General features: G+C 36.6%; 3 protein-coding genes across 3 annotated transcripts; 2 read left to right on the forward strand and 1 right to left on the reverse strand.

The window, feature by feature from the left end:
• The first annotated feature begins 2,277 nt into the window (after window positions 1-2,277).
• On the forward strand, window positions 2,278-4,165 carry LOC106419484 (inositol polyphosphate multikinase alpha). Its single transcript, XM_013860278.3, has 2 exons — window positions 2,278-2,508; window positions 3,076-4,165. Exon 2 carries the CDS (start codon window positions 3,096-3,098, stop codon window positions 3,945-3,947), a length of 852 nt encoding a protein of 283 aa, XP_013715732.1. The 5' UTR covers window positions 2,278-2,508; window positions 3,076-3,095; the 3' UTR covers window positions 3,948-4,165.
• Window positions 4,166-4,235: 70 nt separating this feature from the next.
• Window positions 4,236-7,750, forward strand: LOC106419483. Its single transcript, XM_048742541.1, has 13 exons — window positions 4,236-4,417; window positions 4,533-4,643; window positions 4,725-4,848; window positions 4,929-5,062; window positions 5,144-5,288; window positions 5,470-5,648; window positions 5,802-6,042; window positions 6,114-6,212; window positions 6,289-6,434; window positions 6,563-6,673; window positions 6,754-6,842; window positions 6,927-7,446; window positions 7,550-7,750. Exons 1-12 carry the CDS (start codon window positions 4,349-4,351, stop codon window positions 7,435-7,437), a joined length of 1,959 nt encoding a protein of 652 aa, XP_048598498.1. The 5' UTR covers window positions 4,236-4,348; the 3' UTR covers window positions 7,438-7,446; window positions 7,550-7,750.
• Window positions 7,549-12,418, reverse strand: LOC106419223 (respiratory burst oxidase homolog protein A-like). The gene is made up of 12 exons (XM_048742540.1): window positions 11,104-12,418; window positions 10,708-10,864; window positions 10,568-10,616; window positions 10,353-10,466; window positions 9,813-10,238; window positions 9,353-9,736; window positions 9,176-9,271; window positions 8,984-9,099; window positions 8,796-8,898; window positions 8,630-8,703; window positions 7,996-8,549; window positions 7,549-7,910 (listed from the first exon to the last, which is right to left on the reverse strand). The coding sequence occupies exons 1-12, from the start codon at window positions 11,627-11,629 to the stop codon at window positions 7,801-7,803; spliced, it is 2,709 nt and encodes a 902-aa protein (XP_048598497.1). The 5' UTR covers window positions 11,630-12,418; the 3' UTR covers window positions 7,549-7,800.
• Window positions 12,419-12,628: the final 210 nt, after the last annotated feature.

The raw sequence follows: 12,628 nt of genomic DNA on the forward strand, positions 1-12,628 counted from the left end.
CATGTGTTATTGGTTTAATGATTCATCAATTCTATATCAAATCAAGTGTTATTCAATCGCACAGATTTACAAATATATTTGATTTTATAATGGATTTGAATGGATTTGCTTGGATTTTTCTGTTAAAAATACAAAGATTCAAATCCGACGGAAAACCTCCGGATTTGTATACTTTACTTGGATTTATAAATACTATATAGATTTCTAAATCAATCAAAATATATAAACCAATAACACCTCCTAAATATTTGGATATGAAATAAATAGATATTTTAAGTAATTTTGGTATTTTGAGTATCCTTTAACTATTTTAAACATGTACTTTTAACTATTTATATATATTTTAAGTACTTTGGACAACTTAAAAATATCTTATATATTTTGTATATTCTTTAAATATTAAATTTAAAAATAATTAATATATTTAAGTATATAAATATGGTTCGAATATATTCGGATACCCGAAATATTTTGTTTCGGATCCGATTCCATTATGGTTCTCTAGATACCAAAATTTTGAACCCGTTCGGATATCTAACCAATTTTGATTAAAGTTCATTACTACCTTTCGGATTATATTTGGTACGATTTTTTGGATTCAGATTTTTTGCCCAAACCTATATTTTTTATTGTAACAAAATTTTAAACGAAATTGATGATGATTCGTATTGATTTTGGGTATAGAATCATTTTTAGGCCAAAATACATTCTTCTATGTACGTGGCCCATCTAGTTAAGGAAAACAATGGACTGAACTAAAGAAAACATTACCATTTCAGATTTTTAATTGATACTTTCAAATTATTCATTTTCGGTATTGTGACGAAGAGAAAGGGGGTAAAGGTTACGAAAGCAAATTTGTTATGCAATTTATATTCTCGCTAGGTGATTTCAATAGTTTCTAAATAAATCTTTGTTGTATCGACCGAGATTTAGTAATTTATAGACGTTTTAAAAAATTCAAAATATAACATATAAGAAAAAATCTAATTTTTTTATTATATGGTTAATGTGATTGTTTAATTTATTTTAAAAATATAAACTTTCAAATATGAGAGAATCTCGTAATAAATAAATTGTATTAAGTTGTTATCGATTATTTGGTGTGCAAGTCAAGTTAGTATGAATAATATCTTGTTAAGAATCTTGTAGATAAGGATTATATTTTTGAAATATTTGCTGAATAATATCTTTGTAATTTTCTTGTAGATAAGGATTATATTTTCGAAATTAGTAGTTACAAATATTTTTTAAATAAATAATACATGTAATTCCTAACTTATACTCTATTTTTTTAAAAAAATTAGATTTTTATAAATAGATATCATATTTTGGCACTTTTGATTTATATTATTGAAGTTTATATAATGACATGTATCTCTAAGTCTCTAATTCATGTGTTCATAATGGCATGTATCTCTAAGCCTAATACAAAATCAATCAACTTAGAGCCAAGTAACATATATACAAAATGAGGTGTAAAAAAAGTTATCATATCAAATCTATTATAGAAGCAAAGAGGAACCAAACATATACATGTTCAGTATAGAGAAAATTATATGATGTTGATAAGAGAAAATTATAAATCAACTTAGAGCAAAGTTTAATCTATAGTAAAAGAGGTCCAAGTGAGAGTTATTGAATTGCTAATATAATTGTAAATATACAATCGGTATAGTTTAATAGAATAGATAGAACATAATTCAATAGAACATAATTAGTTTGGTTGTTATAATATAATAGATTGTTGGTTTAATTTAAGTTATCTTGTTTTAATTTTATTGTATAATTAATTGTAACTAACAGGATATGGTCCATAAATTATGTAACACACTAACAAACTTGAAACAGTTCAAAATTTAAATGACAACTTCAATGGTAGATAAATTTAGGACTCTATTTTAATAGAGTAGATAGAGTGAGAAATAAAGTATGAACAAAAAATAAAAAATCACTTTCCATTGATTAATTTTTTATTTTTTATTCTTACTTTATTTCTCACTCTATTTTTAGAGTAAATTATATAATAGAAATGAAAATATTTTAAAATTTTATTTTCAAATATAACTCTAAATCTAAATTAGTTAATCATAACAATATAAATGTCTATTTAATTATTTAATAAAACATTTTAGTAATTTTGACCAGTTTCATTTATAATAAAAACTTCTTAAAGGTAATCCAGAATTTTTTTTTTTTTGAATTAATGTTGTTTATTATTTTCAAATTTTAAAGTACGACACATGTCGTAGACAAACACCAACCGTGTTGAGTTTTCGACCTCCACATCCACCTTATTAAAAAAATAAAAATAAAAGAGCCAATAAGAATTAATATAATTATTAAATTTTATGTATATATATATTCATCCAGCTAGATCGCTTCGGTGCCTCGAAAAAGAAACAAACAGCGACGAGGCTCTCTCATCTGCGAATCGTAATCCTTGTTATCGTCTTCCTCATCATCGTTGTTCCTCCGTCACGATTTGTTTCTTCTAACTTTTGTTCGGTAAAAATCTTTACTTGGTTTAACCACAAATGTTCTTCCCTTACTGCTTTTACTTAAATCCATAAAGTTTGTTTGCGTTTGCGTTTAGGATCCTACCTTTTTTTGCTAAAAGTTCTTAGCTTTTTCTGCGTTTTTAGCAATAGATCCCCCGTAAAGTAACTTTTTAATTGATAGCTGGATTCGTCGAATTTTATTATTTAGTTTTTTTTTTTTGTCTCCTTCACTTTATTATTTAGAATTTTTTTCAGTTTTGTAAATGGAGAGAATTGAAGAAGCCTAATCTGATTTCTCGATGGGACTTGTGGTATTGATTCAGAATCTCAGTTAGAATATTTCAGCTCTGCAATTACTATGATGTGATGGATGGATTCTCATTTATGTGTGTGTAATGGTGTTTTTATAGCTCAATTAGTAACATTTATTAGCTGTGATTATTGTTAATTTCGAAAGAATGTGATTGATTCGCAAAGCTGTAACCTTTCCTAAGTTCCTGAACCTTTATTGTCTGATTGAAAACTGAAGTTACTGATCTCATTATGTTGTTCTTGGATATTTTATAATCTTTAGGTTCATCATACTCTGTCAAGATGCATCTGAAGGCCCCTGAACACCAGGTTGCAGGACACATTGCTAAAGACGGGAAGCCTGGTCCTCTTGTCGACGACAAGGGCAGGTTCTTCAAGCCCCTCCAGGGAGACTCCCGTGGCGAAATCGAGGTGAAGTTCTACGAATCTTTCTCCTCAAACACAGAGGTCCCAGATCACATTCGTAGATACTTCCCTGTCTATCACGGCACTCAAGCCGTTGAAGGCTCTGATGGAGCAGCCATGATTGTCCTGGAGAATCTTCTCTCCAAGTACTCTAAGCCATCGGTGATGGATGTCAAGATGGGTTCAAGAACGTGGTACCCTGAAGCATCCGAAGAATACATCCAAAAATGCTTAAGGAAAGACGCAAGGAGCACCACGGTCTCCTCCGGTTTCAGGATCTCTGGCTTCGAGGTGTATGACCACAAGGAGCTGAGTTTCTGGAAGCCGGACAGGAAGCTTCTGAACGGGATCAAAGTCGACGGCGTGAGGCTGGCTCTGCGGAAGTTTGTATCGTCCAACACACTCTCTGACACAAGTTCGAAGCCTGACTCTGCTTTTGCGTCAAGCGTTTACGGTGGTTCCAGAGGGGTCTTGACGCAGCTGCTGGAGCTCAAGACGTGGTTTGAGAACCAGACGTTTTACCATTTCAACTCGTGTTCGATTCTGATAATCTACGAGAACGAATCCATACACGATGATGGTGCTCGAGCACAGGTGAAGCTGGTGGATTTCGCTCATGTTCATGATGGTAATGGCGTCATCGACCATAACTTCTTGGGTGGGCTATGCTCTTTCATCAACTTCGTTCGTGATATTCTTCAGAGCTCAGATGAGTCTACAGATAACTGAAGAGTATACATACATGGCACTGAAGGGTATTATTAGATTTATATATATTATTACTTCTGGGTTGGCTGATTCATTTTTGGATTTGTATACCATGTCTCCCTCGAATATTCTTGGTTATCTAAAGAGTATACATACATTAGTACTACTCTTTTTATCTTCAGTTCATATATTGTAAGTTTTCAACTTCGAAGTAATAAAGTTTTGGGGCCAAAAGAGAATTAGTTATGTCTAATTGGAAATATTTGTTATTTTGAAGAGTTTGTAGGGCAACCCCAAATATTCCGGGAAGTATAGGGACTGAAATGAAAAATGATCGTCTTTCTGTTAATTCACTCTGCTCTGCTTTCTCACTTTTCAAATTCCCTTCTCGGCGCGAATCGCTTGACGAAGATTGACTGAGAATGGTGCTAGTATGCTTCGTCTTGGATCTGCGTAACATCTCTCCGTCTCTGATCGGAGATCTAAAGCAGGTATCTCTATCGCTCAAATATATCTGTTGATCGAATTTGATTCTCGTATTCGTGTATGAAGCTCGAAATAGAATGTTTCTTCAAACTCTGAGCCTCGAATTTGCGAATTTTGTAGTCGTTTCTGAATCTCGCCAATCTACACGCCGTTTCGTCTCCGGTAGATTCTCTCGCTGATCGGATTGGTTTGTGTTATATCCAGAAGGATCGGATATCTGGAAACGATCAGGTTATACTCATCGATCGTCGTTTTCTTCTAATTTTCGATGATTGTGTGTGGTTTTTGTTTACGTTTCGATGGATCTAGCAGTTGAAATTTGCGTACACTCCCAGTGGAAACTTCTGCCTTCGGGACTTCCATCACGCTGTTAACAGCTTGCCTACGGATGCGTTTGTACCTGAGATCGATGAATCGGGAGCCGTATCTTGCGGAGGTGTCTCTTCTCTTCCTCTATTTACTTATCGATTACACTGTATAGCTTCCTGATTAGTCATAGTGATGAATTGTTCATAGATCTTAAGATATCGAGTGTTCTGTGCGATCGAGCTATGTACTCGTGGGGAGGTAGAGACATCATGAGGAAAGTTATCGTACTGAGTTCATGCTTCCCTGAAGATATGGATTCCGAAGCGAGAAACACTCTTATGGTCAGCCGAATAGTGTATTTGTTAGTGCTTTATCTAGCTTGTTTTCTCAGTTCTAAGTCCTTTTTTCTTTTTTTGCTTCAGGCTGCAGCAGATAAATGTGTGTCGGTTGAGTTTCTTTTGCTTGATGAGAAAGCAAGCCATCTGAGCTATACGCAGGAGAAGACTAATAGATTTCTCAGATGTCTCTCGGATCTTGACAATTGTTCATTTCAGACTTGCATCCCTGGTAGTTTCCAAATAACTGGCTGCTTCTCATTTACTTTTTCTGGAGTCGTTTTCCTTTGCAGCCTTGAGATTTTCACAGACTAGTTTAATCATTTAAATCTGTTATCTGTAATCATGAGGCAACACAAGGATAGTTCACACATTTCTGGAGATAGGATACTGATCCATTTAATGAATTTCAGATGGAAAATCACTTCGTGGCCTTGAAAATAAATGGCTTCAGGATCTAAAGGATGACAGTGGAGAATCACTGCAGGCCCAATTTATCTTCAAACGTAACCTTGTTGGCTCAGTGAACAAGATCTTCTGCAATCTCAGTGCAGCCACGAATCAGATTGTCGACGGATTTAAACCTTGTCAAGTACTGAGCCATTTCCCTAAATTTGAATATTTTATCTCTCAATAAGCTTGCACTTAGCATTCTTAGGCGGATATTGGATATGTTCATATTATATCACTTCAGCTTAATGATTTGTCCACTACAGTTTTTCATCCTCTTTGTTGCTTTTTACAGACATGCAGGTGTCATGGAATCCCAGTACGAGATTCAGTGGAAATCACAACAGAGAAGATGCAATGCTCTGTAACCAATCATGATCTTGGAATGCATGATGTTATTGATAGTTCTGTGAAAGTTGGTGAGAGAACTGTTCTGTTTTTGCCTTCAATTGATAGCCTCCAGAAACTTCACCCAATCTCTTCCCAGATTGATTTCACTGTAATTGAGAGGACTAATCTAACTTCTATCAATGAAGGTAACGCTTTTTATCTCTCATCTTTTGATCCTCCAAAATAGAGAACTTGATTCAAGTATACTTTGACATAGGCATAATTATTGGGAGGCCTTACATTGTAAGCCCTTCAACTTGTCATGAAGCGGAAGATTCCTCAGAAGAGATGGATCAACCAGATCTGAACACTCAGAGTAAGCAGACTGTTCCCCTAAAGAAAACCACATTGCAGTATTGCCTCATAGCTTTCCTAAGCAGCTAGAAATGCAGTTTTTCAGGGTCTATGTGGTGCATTATACTCAATGGACCAAGGCTTGGTTTGTTCTTCGGACTGTAATCTGGACACCAGGCAAGTCGTGGAATTTCATTGTTATTACATTCTTCAACCGTCAGAAAACGGTCCAATGCTTCTGAGGGTAAATATTCATTACCTTGCTAAAATTACAGTAGCATTCTCGATAGTACTCTCCTTATGATATAACAAATTTGTGTTTTGGCCTGAATTTGTTTAGTTTCTTAGTTTAACAAAAAAATCTGTTTGAAGAGATTGGCAGGGTCAGAGGAAGTCCTTCCTATTTCCTCCAGTGTTAGTCAGTTTGCTGGATCCTCTATTCCTAGAGAAGTCGAAATTTCTGTCAAAGGCGCTTTGTTAGAGGTCGCTTGCATTACAATCTGTTGATAGTCATATATAGTTGTATAATTCCTAACTTTTCTTTTCTTCTGCTACTTGAGCAGATTGAATCAACAGACTACAATCCTCTGACTCACAACAGAGGCTTCCACCAAAAACTGAACCTCATTGTGAAAGAAAGTCTTCAATTTGGGTGATTGTTCTCTTCCTTTATTCTCATTTTCAATGCGAACCTCCCATCTGTTACAATTCTCTTAAGTTTTGTTGTTTGTGGCAGTTCACTACATTCAAACTTGGACGACGCAACATGCGAAGTGAGCTCAGTTGTTTCAATGGCACAGACATGCATAATAAATCCACCCATAGAAGAAGAAGAAACACGTCAGGAAATCCAGATAACTGATGAAGAAGACAAAGCAACAGCTTCCATTACTAAAGAATGGGAACAACTAGTAGTCACTGAGGTTCGCATGAAGTCTCCTTCTCCGGTTTTGACTACACCCAAACCAAATACAAACCGCCCATTTCTGTCGCCTAACAACAAGCAGGCCGATATGAAAACGTCTATGATATTGGAAAGACTTGAAGCTCCGAGAAAGATGAGAGGGAAAGTTGGATCACCAAGCATAGTTGTCACAAGTAGCCAAACTTCACCGGATGTCTCAGTCTTGTCTCAGAAGAAGCCTCTGATTCCTTTTCAGACAAGTCAGGTTTCAAACCACCAGACTGCTTCATCAAGCCAGCTCATGAAACCCAGCTTTCAGAGGCTGAAACGGAAGCATAAGTGAGCTTTCTTGGTAAGACTCTGCTCTTTCTCTGCTATTCTTGAGAATTTAGTACAGATGATTGTGAAAGTTAAACAAAAGATTGTTTATACATTTTGTGTTTGCGTTGAGACAGCGGATAGGAGAGGAGCAACAAGTCAATATCTCATCCCAAAGAGACGTGAAGTTCAGATAATAGTGTTCTGCATCTGCGTTGAATGATACAAACATGATTAGTTTGTACAAGAACCAAAAACTGTATTTAATCACAGTATCTGTACAATTTCTATACAAAGTTCTTCAACCATGAATCCAATAACTCAATAAGCTTGTTCAAGTCTCTTAGAGCCTTATAACTATATATATATATATCTTATAACTTTAGTTTTAGAAATTTTCTTTATGGAAACAGAACTTGGTGGAAGTATTATGAGAAAAATCCAGTGCTAAGTGTCGTAGCTCTTTCACTAATCCAGCTGCTCCGCAGTAAAACACACCTGTCAAAACAGATAAAACACATTCATATTTTTTTGGACTGACGTCATATGCATTAATGGATGAGTCTGGTTGCATGAAACTCACCGACTCTAGTCTTGGGATGCTTCACAGCGATCCTTTTGTAAACGCTTCTCCAGTTCGGCCTAGCGAAATGGGACATGACACGTGTCCCTGAGACAACGTCCACTCCGTGCTTAGCGTGGTGCAGCGACTGGAGCATCGTGATCAGTGCAGACCTCGCGTCTCCTTCTTCGTAGACGCTGGTGCAGTAATTATGCAGCTCAATGACTTTGTTTCGGTCTGTTAAGGCCACTTCGTCCATCACGTTCTTGAACCAGTCAAAAGATCCTTGCTCTCTTGTGACCCAGTAGAAGTAAGCTCTCTTCGTTCTGAACGTTTCACTTCTTCTCGCTGGGGAAAGAGGAGGTGTGACCATGTTGTGAATCGGTGACTGTCTTCGGTTACTGTTTCGTCCTTCTTCTATGTCTCCGTTGCCTTTTATGTTATTGATAATGTCCTTGACGATACTTATCATTGGAGTAGCTCCGATTCCTAGACCCACGAGTAGAACAACTTCAAAATTCTTGTAGTCTTGTGCCGGTGCTCCGTATGGACCGTCGATTAGGATTCTTGGAAAACTAAAGAGATCCCAGTTTCAGAGTTAAGTCATTTTGAGATCATCTTATGTAACTGATGGATATATATTGATAAGACTTACTTAGGGATGTTATCCAGGAGCCTCGGGTCAGCTATGTTCGGTCTGTTTTCATCAGGAAGGCGTGGCTTACACACCTGAGGATCATATTCGATACGAATGAAACACATAACTAGAGACCCAATTGAACTCTTGTGTTTATGTTTAGTGGAGAAATGCAGTAAAGTACCTCAGAGAATAGTTGTCTTAATTGCTTAGTCCAGTCTCCTAAAACTCTGATGTGGACACTTAAGTACTCGTCACCTGGAGCCGAGGTAATTGAGAATGGATGCCTGTTTATATGCAAACCACTTTTCAGTTTGCTTCTTTATAAATGTCTCTGTCTCAGATAATAATATGACTAGTTTTTATTATTACCATTCTAATGAAGAAACTTCAGAACAGTTGAGGTACATGTATTGTCCGCTTTTGTATCTGAAGTTGCTTGGTCTTGACATTTGAAGCGACAAGACATTCCCTGGTAACACAGCAACCTGTTCAAGAATTAAATGTAATGAATACGTATGTTCCTGTATATAACAATAGAGAAATGTTTATAATAGATTATACCTTTAGTATGGAAACAGCCTCGATGCCTGACCTGAACGCACGAATCAGCCTTTCAGACAAGTAAAGAACCACTGGCACCATCAAATACATCCATGTCTAATAGACCACATGAAAACCAAAATCAGTTTACATCAGTTACAACTTTGTACAGAGTCAAGTAATTAACAAGTCACCAACCGTTTTCTTGGACCATTCCTTGATTAGGTAAACATAGTATCCGTGAACAATGAGCAGCGAGTAGACGATAACAAACAAGTGGTGAGAGTACCAGAAGGCATTGAAGCCAGTTATTTTCTTCAGTGGTCCAGGAAGCTTGAGCTTATTGCGTCTGAACCATGGTGTAGCCAATGTGAAGGCTATAGTCATTAGTATAACCATTGCAATCCCTGTAACTCCTTCCACGGACTGCACAAAGTCCATATATCTCTTTGTCTGTACCCCAAAATACTTAACCATTGGCTCATACGTCTCTTCATTTGCAGCAATCAGCCTGGGGAAATCACAGGCTAAGTGAGATGTGGCATGGATTGCTACTCCAACTGAAATTCCTATTGCTATAACCTGTGTAACATTCAATCATAAGCTTTCATATTATAATTAATTTGAAACTGTTTTTTAACTAGGAATCTAACATTACCTTGTGAAAATTGAGGCTGTCATCAAAGGGAACAACAGAACTTAATATAGTTTTGGTCCGGAGCCAAGTGATGGTGTTCCTACAAACTGGTAACAAAACCAAAGCCATGTTTAGTTTAAGAGTCTCTGCAGCTCCTTTAGCTGCACAAACACAAACTCCCATAACTTGGTAAGCGGATCTCTTCTTATACTGCATGAACTTCCACGCGAACAGCCCGGACATAACACCTATCCATAGAGCCATCACCCACACTCTCTTCCAATTATCCAACACGAGATACTTCACCCCTCTGTAAACACGCTCCCCGAGATTCCTACTTTGTGATACTCTGAGGTTATGACTTAGCATCTTGCTCAGGTTCTTAGTCTCCCCATCTCTTATATCCTCCACTGGCGCTTGCAGCAGTAGCACCTCGAGATTATCTATCTGTTTGGCATTTTAGCGACTCCAAACACATCAAAAAAAACACTCACAAACTAGACATTTTTTCTAACTAAATAAGAGAAATAAAACGAACCTCATTCACAAAACTTCACATACCATGATGTACCCGTAATGATAGGGATCTAATGTCTCCATAATCAAAGCAGCATATTCTTCAGCTTGTCTCCGAATATTCTCCAGTTCGTTTGCAGAAGCACTTAGACTTATAATCTGTACATGATGAGGAAAAAAAAAATACTTATGAAGATCACAGAAATTATAAAAAAAAATTTAATACTCATCACTATAAAAAATAAAAATCAAGATTCTACCTCTTTTACTTCGGCTTCATTTAACTTCCCATCCGCATCTCTATCCACCCTGAAATTCATATCACATTTCAGATATGATTTTTTATAACCCCCTGGAGACCTGACAGATATATAAAAGAATGGTTTCAAGAAAACATTACATGGCAAAGAAAAGTCGTAGCCTCGAATCAAAATCCTGATCAGTGATCTGCTTCCAAAACTCTTGAAGCTGATTCTTGTTTATAGAATCTCCACTCACATTTTCCCTCCTTCTCAAAGCATCGAATAATGCCAAAGCAAAGTCCTTTGAATTAATCCCTGCATTGAAACTTCAACTTAGAAAGAGTTTTTTTTTATATAACCACAGTGTCCGGCCACTAAGATCAACCGACTATTATGTGGACTCCAGGAATGTAATGTTAAATTATCTGGTGGCCAATGGGGATCGAACTGCGGGTTTACAGTACTGGGATTATCCTTCAAGTGGCACTAGCCTAAGATCCGTTGGTTAAAAGAGTTCCATGATTAAAAGGTTTGAAACTTGGCTACTGCTTTACCTATACATTCACCGAATCTCGAACGGTGTAGTAACCCGTAGGTGTTCTCGGTGATCTCATGGAACCGTTTCTCAACTCCAGGCCAGCCCGCGACGCCATCGGTCTTGGTGATGAACTTGAGACCCTTGAGCGCTTGCTCTGCTCTAGACTTGGAGCGCCGGAACTTAGCCAAAGGCGGGCGCGGAGGCTTTCTCGCCGAGGAAGAAGAGACGGAGGAGGAGGCAACTCGTTTCAGTTCGGTCGAAAACGATGACGCTACGCGTTTCAGGACAGAGTTGCTCTTCCCCGGACGGCCTTGTCTCAGAAGCGATCCGGTGCCTCCTGTATGGTCAGGTGACTTCAAGCCGTACACGGAGACGTAGTCGTCGTGGATGTCTAGAGAGATCTCCACGTAAGGTTGATCTTCCTCGTGATATCTGCTCGTTGACGCCGTGTTCTTGATAGTCGCCGACGACTGGTCGCTGTAGGGCTTCTCTGTGCCGCTTGGGTAGTAGTGTCTCGCGTCTTCGAACCCTAGCTTTTGCATTTCACTTTTATCACCTCAAATCTTTCTGCTTTGTGCACCGGGAAGAAGATAAAATGAAGAACAGAGAGGTTTGAATAAACAAACTTTTAAACTATTAGTTGCAAAAAACAAAAACAAAAAACTTTTAAACAGTTCAATATTAAATTATTTCTCATTTAATTTAATTTAATAATACGGAATACCAAAAGCATACACTAACTTGTTCCCGGTATTATTTAATACACTAATTACTTTGAATCTTTACTAATTCAGAAAGTTTCAAATTAGCATGAAAGTGGACTTTTATATTTTGTTTTGTTTTATTTTAACTGTTGTTATGTTGGGGTTGGTTTGAAGTTTTCTATGAGTTTGGTCAAAACTCCCGCGCACTACCGGGCCACGTCCAATATGAGACTTATTATAAGTTATGGTCAGCATATTCAAAATCTAATGTGTTCTCTATCTGTCGTCATATACTATATATAACTCACGTTACATTTAAACCAAACATCGGTATCTAAACATTTTTTAAACATAATTCATCAATAGGACATTTAAATTAATTATCCAACCCACCGGTTTAATAAACATAGCATTTTCTGTTCACCAACCAGTTGCAATTTATTTTAGTTGTAAGAGAATATATGTCATAGAATATTGACTTTGACTTTTAAAAATAAAATAAATTATTAATAAGTTACGCAGAAGAATTATCACGTAATTACTTCTTTGGTAGTATGATTTTTTTATGAAGAAGCAAAAAAGTGAAGAAGCAAATTAAATAACAGTCCATAGGAATTATTTAAATTTTTATATTTGGGATCAATCATAAGATAAAAAACACGTTCAAAAATAGCCTCAAAGCTTTGAAGAAGTAAATATATTCCAAAAAAAGGTCACAAAGAAAAAGTTAAGAGAAACTATAGGGAGAAACAAAAATGGATAACCACATATAATAATAGCAAACAAAATGAAACTCTTAACATTCTCCGATTCCTGTAACACTATATATGCCCGGCC

The sequence above is a fragment of the Brassica napus genome, chromosome A10 (assembly GCF_020379485.1).
Source record: "Brassica napus cultivar Da-Ae chromosome A10, Da-Ae, whole genome shotgun sequence".
Taxonomy (NCBI): domain Eukaryota; kingdom Viridiplantae; phylum Streptophyta; class Magnoliopsida; order Brassicales; family Brassicaceae; genus Brassica; species Brassica napus.